The 12003-nt window shown below is 31.1% G+C and overlaps 2 protein-coding genes across 3 annotated transcripts; one reads left to right on the forward strand and one right to left on the reverse strand.

The window, feature by feature from the left end:
- LOC125059736 (RCC1-like G exchanging factor-like protein) lies at positions 1-3167 on the forward strand. 2 transcript variants are annotated; one of them, XM_047664281.1, is made up of 7 exons: positions 1-236; positions 424-599; positions 843-1034; positions 1447-1649; positions 2115-2287; positions 2397-2561; positions 2758-3167. In XM_047664281.1, exons 1-7 carry the CDS (start codon positions 125-127, stop codon positions 3093-3095), a joined length of 1359 nt encoding a protein of 452 aa, XP_047520237.1. In that variant the 5' UTR covers positions 1-124; the 3' UTR covers positions 3096-3167. The 2 variants fall into 2 exon arrangements, with proteins under 2 accessions (XP_047520237.1, XP_047520238.1); XM_047664282.1 differs by having other exon boundaries at positions 192-285.
- LOC125059738 (mediator of RNA polymerase II transcription subunit 27) lies at positions 3113-4674 on the reverse strand. The gene has a single exon (XM_047664283.1). It carries the CDS (start codon positions 4546-4548, stop codon positions 3652-3654), a length of 897 nt encoding a protein of 298 aa, XP_047520239.1. The 5' UTR covers positions 4549-4674; the 3' UTR covers positions 3113-3651.
- Positions 4675-12003: the final 7329 nt, after the last annotated feature.

Below are 12003 nucleotides of genomic sequence, written 5' to 3' on the forward strand. Positions count from 1 at the left end.
GTTGACATATTCTGGCTAGAACTGTCAATTTCGGCAATGCACGAAATACAAATGGTATTTTGAAATTAAAAACAAATGAAGTTTATTTTTTTAAATGAATTAGTAGTAATATTTAAACACAAACATGAATACACTTAAAGTTCTTTTGCGATCTCGAAGTAATAATAACCTTATATTTCGTACGGCGACTACAAAAAAGAAAATTCACGATCCTAAAGAAGAGGAACTACTACCAAGTAATTTTCTTTTGTGTTGTTTTTATACGGTCTTCTCTTTAATTAGATTGTGAGTTAAATATACACCTTCTTCGTGTCTTATTTTGGACATAGCTGTTATTTCTACAATACGCCTATCTAAGGCCGACCCTGTGTATTAATTATAAAAGGTTTTGGGCAAGACTAAAATGAATGATTCCTTTTTTAGTTTTTCAGTACCCAGTTAGTAAAAGTTCAGATAGACGTGTGTATGTGTGGGGACTAGCAGAGACTGGAGCTCTTGGTTTACACATGCCCAATAAAAGGAGAGCTAAAAAATCTTACATAAATGACTTTAAGCTAGCATGGCATCCTATGAGATCAAGTTTTTGTGAGCGGTTTGATGTAAGTAAATAGATGACTGCATCTACTAGATTATATTTATTATACGCTATGTGTCTATGGGTATTGCTCCCATACAATTAAATGACCTGGAGGATGTAGGTTAATGTTTGGTGATACAGAATTGTTTTAAATTGCAAGACAAAGATTATTATATTATGAGGCATGATTCTGCTCTTAGGTCTTGCCATGAAACTTCTCATAACAATTTTTATTTTGTGCCTTTAATAGACAGGTTTTTTTCAGGTTACACAAATTGCATGTGGCTATGGATTTACAGTTGCAGCCATTAAAACAAATGAACAACACAAGGTTTTTGGCACTGGTATTAATACAGACTCGCAGATAGGCTATCATGCTCCTCGAATTGGTCATCCTTTAGAAATGCTTCTTAGTCCTGCACCAATTTATGTACCATATAAATCACTGGAAAATAAGGTATTCCAACATGTTCAATCAATAATACATACATACATAGACTAGGAACTTTGTAATGGACTCCCTGAGTTTTTTTGGTAGCATCCAGATTTTATATCTTTGGGAACATGCTCGATTAGTTTACTGATACAACTGAACTTATATATATATATTTAATTTATATAAAGTATTTAGTATCTAATCAAATCATTTGTCTGTGTTTAATGGAAGTAAGATTTTACCTAGTTACATATAAGATTTTACCGAGGTACATATTAGAACTTTTTGAAGTAAGTAAACAAAATTCTTAAAACCTTATTGTACCTTCAATAATTTTATAAATATTTAAAATTATTAATATAACTTTAAACTATATTTGCATATATGGTTTCTTGGAAATTATGTAATTTAAATATTACTTAAAAAATTCCAGGTTATTGGGGTAGCTGCTGGACGGGCACATACTTTTATACTGACAGACAATGAAGGAGTTTACTCACTTGGTAATAATGCATATGGCCAGTGTGGTAGAAAAATAAATAATGCAGAGGAATACCGGGGGAGTATGCATTCCCACCATATAAGCAAACTCGGGAAAGAAAAAATTATTGATATATGTGCAGGACAAGACCATAGGTGTTTCAATTTAATTTTTCAAAAACAAGTATATATTTTGTAACATGCATTTAACATAACACAACTTAAAGAAAAAGCAAAAACATCAGTCTTCAATAAATTACTTTTTTATATTATCTCTTATAATCTCAAATATCTTTCTGTTGTGTAATTAAATGATACAAATTTATGGTTTAACTAATTCAGTTATATATAAACAATAATAATAAATCCTTTATTTGCAAAGAAAGAAGTACACGAGATGAATGTATTGTAAAAAAACTGCTTTAGCCAAGTCAAACTAGCATGCAAATATCAATATATACCTAACTCAAAAGAATTAAATTATTTATAATATATTCTATCATATATGTTGAAGCTTATAATCTTAGAACTCTTTTGCATTATAAGAGATTTATTAAGATTTAGTATATCTTACAAAAAAAAAAATTTTTTTTTATGCAATGATAATGTTCTTTGTTGCAGTCTTTTTGTGACAGAATCAGGCAAAGTATACTCCTGTGGGTGGGGTGCAGATGGGCAGACAGGTCTGGGTAATTTCGACAATCAAGGTCCACCAGCTGCTGTAAAAGGTGACATAACAAGTGAGAAAATCATCAAAGTTGCATCTACAGTTGACTGTGTACTTGCTTTAAATGGTATGTATGATTATACATACTTATATACTTTGACTACATAATAAATAAATGTATATAAAGTTTTAAGTTTATACTTTAATTTTATATGTATTGTGCAATTTTCTTTCAGATAAAGGTGAAATCTTTGGCTGGGGGAACTCAGAATATGGACAAATTCCAATGTCATCAAAACAACAGCAAGTAAACATGTCATATGCTTTGGTCAATTTCACAAAAGGCCTGGGAAAAATTGTTGATATTGCAGCTGGAGGTTCCTTCTGTCTTATTTGTAATGGTGAGGTTATTTTAACTTACAACTATGTAATTTTAATAGCTCTTGACAATATACATTTTACTCTAACAAAATGAGAGTTTGTTAAATCTCCCATTGAGCACTATCATAGTAAAGGTATTATAAAGTGTGGTTAGTGTTTTGTAAGTGTAATATTTTCAATACTCTCAAGCATAATAATTAATTTTTTTTTTTTTAGATCAAGGCGATGTTTTTGTATGGGGTTTTGGTTTACTAGGACTTGGCCCAAATGTCCACCACACAGCCAATCCCAAACAAATACCACCTACCTTATTTGGGAGAAATGAGTTTAATTCTGAATGTATGGTACAAAAGGTATCAAGTGGAATTGGTCATTTAGCAGCAATAACAAATAGTGGGGATTTGTATACATGGGGTCGAAATAGACATGGTTGTCTTGGTTTAGGTCATGATAAGGACCAGCATTTTCCATTAAAAGTCAGTATAGGGGCTCATGTTTTGAATGTAAGCTGTAGTGTAGATCATACTGTTGCCATTTGCAAGCCTTTTATGTAGTTAAAAAAATTATTGTACAAAATAAAATACATTTATTAATAAATAAATTTTTAATTATATACACAAAAGTTATTTTGCTTATTATTTATTGATAATCTCTAACTGTTTATATCATGCCAAGTTTATTAGTTATTATGTGGTAATCTACCCAATAAAGCTATATTTAGAATAACAAATGAGAGAGCCTAATTTTAATTAAGAAGCATACAACTTGTAAGTACATTGAAGATATACCAAGTTGAAATTTTTATGAGTTTATATTACAATTTTATTAATGAATTTTTAAGAAGCTGGAAAATAAAATTGAAGTTTTTCTAGAGATGTTATAAGCAAATCACAATAATACATATCTTTAAACTTTATTACATAATATTTTAATATTGTATAGGAAATAAATGTAGATTTGTCTTAAATTAAAAATATGTGCAGTGAAACAGGTATTTTATAAACTGAAATTATAATCTAACAATAATCTACTATTTCAGTTTCTGTATTGAATGAGAAAGTAAACATAACACGGGTATGCATTCCACTTTCTCATTCAATACCACATAGACTATTGTTTGCATTCATCATGGAATGGTTCAAGTGAGCGAAAATCACGCCATGCTGGGGGAAGCATTGATGTGTGGTGAAGATGGCACCCGCATCTCTTACATGGATCACTAAACAAGTTTACATAACTATGCAGCCAAGTCATAAAAGAGCGAACTGCTAACTCTGGTATCATTGGAGAGTAAAAATGTAACATAGCTGCATGGGCATTTTCAGTTACTTTACGAAAAACATTATGTCTTGATTCTGTCCATAAATCTAAGGTTTCTCCATAGCCCTTTACCATCACCCACTCCATTAGGAGTCCTTTAAAAGCTACTACTGCTTTAAGGACATGGCTTAAATTAATTTGTACAACAGCATTGCTAGCAAATGGGCGTGATATAGTTATCTTCATGTCGTTGTATGATCTACCAATATTATTTATTACATTGTCTACTTGTAAGGGAGCAACATTATGATTACTTTGCATTTTACCTCGTCTTTTTGTGGCGGAGTTAATGTTTGATCTTTTAAGAGAGTTTTGATTTAATAACGTGTATGCGAAAGAACTGTACTCATGTATTTTGTCTGTCCATTTGTAACTATTGACCAATTGAGTATACAAAGCTTGCCGATCTTGCGTCGTGTCTTGACTTAAAAATGTCGTATTGCCTAAATTAAAAGGTGCGGTAGGTATTGGCAAGCTGTTTACAGTTTGTTCTAAATCTCGTACATTTATATTAACATTATTGAGAAGTTCTTGGAGCTCGGATAGAAATTTGTCTTTACCATCTTCACCGTGATCAGCTCGAAGACCGTTTGAAAGCGTTTCAAAGACATGGCTTACACTAGACCGTAGCGTTCTAAGCGATGTTAGTGCAGAGTTAAGTTGATCCACATTTATTGTCTGATTCATATTGATAACTTTTCATGAATCAGTTTATTTGTAAAATACAAAATAGTTAAGCGGAATCAATGGGCGAAAACAAGTAACAACATTTGGTTTTGACTTTTACAGACTAGGAACACTATTTCAATGTTGACACTTGACTGATTTGATCATTGGCGAGATTTGACATTATCAAATGAATACTTCATCTTTCTTGTTCCCAAGTGTCACTGCCAAGGCTAAAATCTATGCTTGGTGCGTTTTCCAATTACAGAGCATAATGCAACTAAGTGCCGCACAATGCCGCAGAATGCTGAATAGTACGGGAGGTAGCAACGTTTGAAAAAAAAGAATTTTAGGTCAGCTGATTTTGTGATATGTCTTCCTTCTTGCACTTCCGGTTAGAGTCTGGGCAATCTGGCTGGCGGTAGCGGTTGCGTTCATTAGTGCGCATCCTATCTGTCCAGGTAATAATTCTGGATTTTAAAAGCATTTTAAGAAGCGTAATTTTTAATTTTTCGTTTTTAAATACGTCTACCTGACATACTTTTTTTATTGCCAGACATTTTTCACGTTGCTAACTATGTGCCAGACGCGATTTTAAGTTTTATTTTTATAAAAATTTCAAAGCATTTTAGAATGTCTGTAATTTTAATATTATGTTATTTAAATATAAGAAAAACTGAAAATGAATTTGCCAGACATTAATTCGGTTGTTAAGTCTTGAATTAAAATGATAAAGTATTGCAGTATGATGAAGCATTGCATTTTAAGAAGCGTAATTTTAGATTTTTCCTTTTTAAATACGTCTACCTGACATACTTTTTTTATTGCCAGACATTTTTCACGTTGCTAACTATGTGCCAGACGCGATTTTTAGTTTTATTTTTATAAAAATTTCAAAGCATTTTAGAATGTCTGTAATTTTAATATTATGTTATTTAAATATAAGAAAAACTGAAAATGAATTTGCCAGACATTAATTCGATTGTTAAGTCTTGAATTAAAATGATAAAGTATTGCAGTATGATGAAGCATTGCATTTTAAGAAGCGTAATTTTTGATTTTTCCTTTTTAAATACGTCTACCTGGCATACTTTTTTTATTGCCAGGCATTTTTCCCATTGTTAACTATGTGCCAGACGCGATTTTAAGTTTTTTTTTTATAAAAATTTCAAAGCATTTTAGAATGTCTGTAATTTTAATATTATGTTATTTAAATATAAGAAAAACTGAAAATGAATTTGCCAGACATTAATTCGATTGTTAAGTCTTGAATTAAAATGATAAAGTATTGCAGTATGATGAAGCATTGCATTTTAAGAAGCGTAATTTTTGATTTTTCCTTTTTAAATACGTCTACCTGGCATACTTTTTTTATTGCCAGGCATTTTTCCCATTGTTAACTATGTGCCAGACGCGATTTTAAGTTTTTTTTTTATAAAAATTTCAAAGCATTTTAGAATGTCTGTAATTTTAATATTATGTTATTTAAATATAATAAAAACTGAAAATTAATTTGCCAGACATTAATTCGATTGTTAAGTCTTGAATTAAAATGATAAAATATTGCAGTATGATGAAGCATTGCATTTTAAGAAGCGTAATTTTTAATTTTTCCTTTTTAAATACGTCTACCTGACATACTTTTTTTATTGCCAGACATTTTTCACGTTGCTAACTATGTGCCAGACGCGATTTTAAGTTTTATTTTTATAAAAATTTCAAAGCATTTTAGAATGTCTGTAATTTTAATATTATGTTATTTAAATATAAGAAAAACTGAAAATGAATTTGCCAGACATTAATTCGATTGTTAAGTCTTGAATTAAAATGATAAAGTATTGCAGTATGATGAAGCATTGCATTTTAAGAAGCGTAATTTTGGATTTTTCCTTTTTAAATACGTCTACCTGACATACTTTTTTTATTGCCAGACATTTTTCACGTTGCTAACTATGTGCCAGACGCGATTTTAAGTTTTATTTTTATAAAAATTTCAAAGTATTTTAGAATGTCTGTAATTTTAATATTATGTTATTTAAATATAAGAAAAACTGAAAAAGGAATTTGCCAGACATTGATTCGATTGCTAAGCCTTGAATTAAAATGTAAAAGTCATGAAAAGTATTGCAGTAATAATGCTTGTAGTACGAGCATAAAAAGGAATATAAAATTAGATTAAAATTAATAATCAACACTTTATTTAAATTGTCCTAATTACTAAATGTAAGTTATGAATAATTAATATTAAGTTTTCAAGTTGTTTTAGCCTATAGTGACGTAACAAAAAAGAGGCATCTTCATAATCATCATCATCATCGTCGCTGTCTTTGTCGGTGTCATTCATATCATCTTCTTGGGAACTTTCGTTATCTTCTAAAACTCTATCAATTACCATCCTCAGTTGCAGATATTATTGTTCAAAGTAAGTGTTAAATGGAACATTTATCAATAATAACTAAAATGTTTAATAACGAGCAAGAAAAATTACACTGTTTATTTTTTTTCTGTTGTAGAAGATAGCGAAAGTTCCCAAGAAGATGATATGAATGACACCGACAAAGACAGCGACGATGATGATGATGATTATGAAGATGCCTCTTTTTTGTGACGTCACTATAGGCTAAAACAACTTGAAAAACTTAATATTAATTATTCATAACTTACATTTAGTAATTAGGACAATTTAAATAAAGTGTTGATTATTAATTTTAATCTTATTTTATATTCCTTTTTATGCTCGTACTACAAGCATTATACTGCAATACTTTTTCATTTTAATTCAAGGCTTAGCAATCGAATTAATGTCTGGCAAATTCATTTTCAGTTTTTCTTATATTTAAATAACATAATATTAAAATTACAGACATTCTAAAATGCTTTGAAATTTTTATAAAAATAAAACTTAAAATCGCGTCTGGCACATAGTTAGCAACGTGAAAAATGTCTGGCAATAAAAAAAGTATGTCAGGTAGTCGTATTTAAAAAGGAAAAATTAAAAATTACGCTTCTTAAAATGCAATGCTTCATCATACTGAAATATTTTATCATTTTAATTCAAGACTTAACAATCGAATTAATGTCTGGCAAATTCATTTTCAGTTTTCTTATATTTAAATAACATAATATTAAAATTACAGACATTCTAAAATGCTTTGAAATTTTTATAAAAATAAAACTAAAAATCGCGTCTGGCACATAGTTAGCAACGTGAAAAATGTCTGGCAATAAAAAAAGTATGTCAGGTAGACGTATTTAAAAAGGAAAAATCAAAAATTACGCTTCTTAAAATGCAATGCTTCATCATACTGCAATACTTTATCATTTTAATTCAAGACTTAACAATCGAATTAATGTCTGGAAAATTAATTTTCAGTTTTTATTATATTTAAATAACATAATATTAAAATTACAGACATTCTAAAATGCTTTGAAATTTTTATAAAAAAAAAACTTAAAATCGCGTCTGGCACATAGTTAACAATGGGAAAAATGCCTGGCAATAAAAAAGTATGCCAGGTAGACGTATTTAAAAAGGAAAAATCTAAAATTACGCTTCTTAAAATGCAATGCTTCATCATACTGCAATACTTTATCATTTTAATTCAAGACTTAACAATCGAATTAATGTCTGGCAAATTCATTTTCAGTTTTTCTTATATTTAAATAACATAATATTAAAATTACAGACATTCTAAAATGCTTTGAAATTTTTATAAAAATAAAACTAAAAATCGCGTCTGGCACATAGTTAGCAACGTGAAAAATGTCTGGCAATAAAAAAAGTATGTCAGGTAGACGTATTTAAAAAGGAAAAATCTAAAATTACGCTTCTTAAAATGCAATGCTTCATCATACTGCAATACTTTATCATTTTAATTCAAGACTTAACAACCGAATTAATGTCTGGCAAATTCATTTTCAGTTTTTCTTATATTTAAATAACATAATATTAAAATTACAGACATTCTAAAATGCTTTGAAATTTTTATAAAAATAAAACTTAAAATCGCGTCTGGCACATAGTTAGCAACGTGAAAAATGTCTGGCAATAAAAAAAGTATGTCAGGTAGACGTATTTAAAAACGAAAAATTAAAAATTACGCTTCTTAAAATGCTTTGAAAATCCAGGATTATTACCTGGACAGATAGGATGCGCACTAATGAACGCAACCGCTACCGCCAGCCAGATTGCCCAGACTCTAACCGGAAGTGCAAGAAGGAAGACATATATCACAAAATCAGCTGACCTGAAATTCTTTCTCGAAAACGTTGCTACCTCCCGTACTATAATAGGCTAAAGAAAAATTTTGTCAAATCTTTCCGACCTGTCATTTATTTAAATCCAAATCAAAATATTATTTATTTATGGTAGTAGGTAATGTAACTACTACTGTTTAGAAGCAAATTACATACGGTACCCTAAAGAACTTTGCTGACATCGCGGCACGTGTATGGTCAACGTGCCGGCTTCAAGGAATTACTCTGCTGACACAGTGTTTACCGCGATTTAACATTTTAATTAAATAAAATATGTTTGCCACTCCGATTATATCTAGCATCGATAACGGATGTCATTTTGTAATTTAATTATAAGTTTAAATATAATAAATACCTAGCTAACTATTGGTTTTTTTTGGGAGTCCGGGCTGACGAAATCGTAATTGGCGCAGTCGGTAGGATACTTTCGGGGCTACTACGATCGTTATAAAGAAGATTTCCGGGGTCTAGATTCGACACCGCGCGCGGTCGTTCTAGCTGTCGCTCTTAAGCGTTCACCGAAATATCAAAGAACATTTGGAAGCAGCCGGGGCGTACTCAAACTTCAGTACAACGCAAAGAAAACCAGGGAAGTCGACGAGTTATGTGAGTACATTGAATTATTTTTCCATCAGTGTTGCTTTCTCCTCGTCACAATTTTCCGTCCTATGAAAAATAGTCCTGTGTCCTCCAGGCATAAAATTCGTAGGGATAGCTTAGTAGACTTGAATCGTCAATTAGGTGTAGACTCGAATCGTCAATTAGGTATAGACTCGAATCGTCAATTAAGTGAAGGCTCGAATTGCCCTCCAGTAGATTTAAATAATTTTCCTGAGAGCTCGAATTGCCATCAAAGTTTAGACAGTAGGTTGAATTTAAGTTTTAGTAATTTAAAATATAAAATGGATCCTGATACAGTATATAAGGCTCTCCGCCCAGTTCCTGAATTTGACGGTAACCCACATATTCTCCCTAGATTTATTAGAATATGTGATCAGATTGTAATTCAATGTGTGAAGGACGAGTTAGGATATGAATTATCGAATTTATGTGTTATAAATGGCATTTTAAATAAAATAACTGGTTCCGCAGCTCGTACGATAAATTCGAATGGTATTCCTGAAAATTGGATAGGAATTAGGAATACTTTAATTAATAATTTTTCTGACCAAAGGGACGAGACCGCCCTTTACAATGACTTAGCATTAGCGACACAGTGTAATGAGACTCCACAAGAATTCTATGACAAATGCCAAAACCTTTTTAGCACTATAATGTCTTATGTATCGTTGCACGAGACTTTAGAGACAACTATAGAAGCTAAGAGAATTTTATATCGAAAATTAACTTTACAAGCGTTTGTAAGAGGTTTAAAAGATCCTCTCGGGTCCAGAATCAGGTGTATGAGACCTGAAACAATTGAGAAGGCTTTGGAATTTGTCCAGGATGAACTTAATGTTATGTACTTGCAGCAGCGAAATAATTTAGCAACAGATCTGAAGAAACCATTATTACCACTAACACCACACAACTCACACCAACAATTTACACAGCCTAAATTTCCTCCTATGAATAATAACTTTAATTCTCCTAAATTTTTACCCGGACCTAGTTGGCATAAACCTAATTTTAATCCCCAATTTAATAGTCATCAGCGCATGCCTATGCAACCAACGCGTACTCAGCAAATGTTCCGAGCACCATTGCCTAATAATAACAGTGGTTTTAGAATACCTAACAGGAACCCTCCACAGAATAATTCTGGCCCTAAGCCTATGAGTGGAGTGAGTCATTTTGTGACAAAACCTTTACCACCTAGAATTCCCGGTCATGATTGGCAAAAATTCGGCAATCCTCCTCCATCTAATTACTTTAAGTTTAGAGAAGTTAATTTTAATGAATTTAATGATTATAATGATTATGAATACGACAATGATTATGTTGACTATAATTATTGTAATACTGACTATGACTATAATGACTATTATGGACAATACTCTTATTGTGACTCAGATAATTATCAGTACTATGAACAACAAGATTTACCACCAATAGAGGATACTCGCTATAATAATAACATGCCTAGTACTAGTAAAGACATTGAACCGAGACATGCCAAAGGTAGAAAACGTCAGGATTTTCAACAGAGCCATCGAAAATCCCCACCAGAATAGAATTAAATATACAATCAAAAAAAGAATTACCTTATATCAAAATTAACAATCCACCTTTAAAACTTCTTATTGATACAGGAGCAAACCAATCATTCATAAGCCCTGAAGCAGTAGATAAATATTTCAGTAATATTCCGAAAATGTACGATCCCTTTGAAGTTACTAATTCTAGATTAACAAGCGTTCATGAACACTCAATATCAATTCCTAGTTTTCCTGAATTTAATGAGACTAAAAATATAAAATTATTTATCTATAAATTTCATAATTATTTTGATGGTTTGATAGGATTAGATTTATTAGAAAACTGTAGAATCGATTTTAAAGACGATATACTAATCACTGACAATGCAAAAATCCCTCTATTGCGTTATAAATGTAAAAAATTCACAGAACAAATAATACCAGCGAAATCATCTCGTTTAGTTGGTATACCGATACATCATGACGATGGTGACGTGTTTATACCAGAACAATTTATAAGTAATTGCATTATTCACGAATGCATTACTAATGTGACTGATTGGACTGGTATAGTAGAAGTTGAGAATATGACAGACGAAGACATTGTATTTCCAATAGACAGACCTTTACAACTTGACTTATTTAACTTTGAAAGTTCTTATACTGAACTGGACTCAGACAGGGTAAACCAAGTTTTAGATAGACTTAGAACTGACCATTTAAATAGTGAGGAACGAGTTAATTTAGAAACCCTATGTAAGCGCTACGCTGACATATTTTACATTGAAGGCGAACCATTAACCTTCACTAATAAAATCAAACATAATATTAGAATTCATGATGAAAACCCAGTCTATACCAAAAGTTACAGATATCCTTTTGTACATCGTCAGGAAGTTAGGGAACAGATAAGTAAAATGCTCGAACAAGGTATAATACGACCTTCTGACTCTGCTTGGAGCTCACCCATTTGGGTAGTCCCAAAGAAAGCTGATGCATCTGGTAGACAAAAATGGCGACTTGTAGTGGACTTTAGGAAGTTAAACGACAAGACTATTGACGATAAATACCCTATTCCAAA

This window comes from Pieris napi, chromosome 20 (genome assembly GCF_905475465.1).
Source record: "Pieris napi chromosome 20, ilPieNapi1.2, whole genome shotgun sequence".
Classification (NCBI taxonomy): Eukaryota; Metazoa; Arthropoda; class Insecta; order Lepidoptera; family Pieridae; genus Pieris; species Pieris napi.

Bases quoted from the DNA above. Each gene is read 5' to 3' on its own strand.
- LOC125059736 (XM_047664281.1), top strand. From the start codon at position 125: ATGAATACACTTAAAGTTCTTTTGCGATCTCGAAGTAATAATAACCTT. The intron at 600-842 runs GTAAGTAAATAG...GGTTTTTTTCAG, and splicing joins GTTTTTGTGAGCGGTTTGAT to GTTACACAAATTGCATGTGG. The intron at 1,035-1,446 runs GTATTCCAACAT...AAAAAATTCCAG, and splicing joins ATAAATCACTGGAAAATAAG to GTTATTGGGGTAGCTGCTGG.
- LOC125059738 (XM_047664283.1), bottom strand. From the start codon at position 4,548: ATGAATCAGACAATAAATGTGGATCAACTTAACTCTGCACTAACATCG.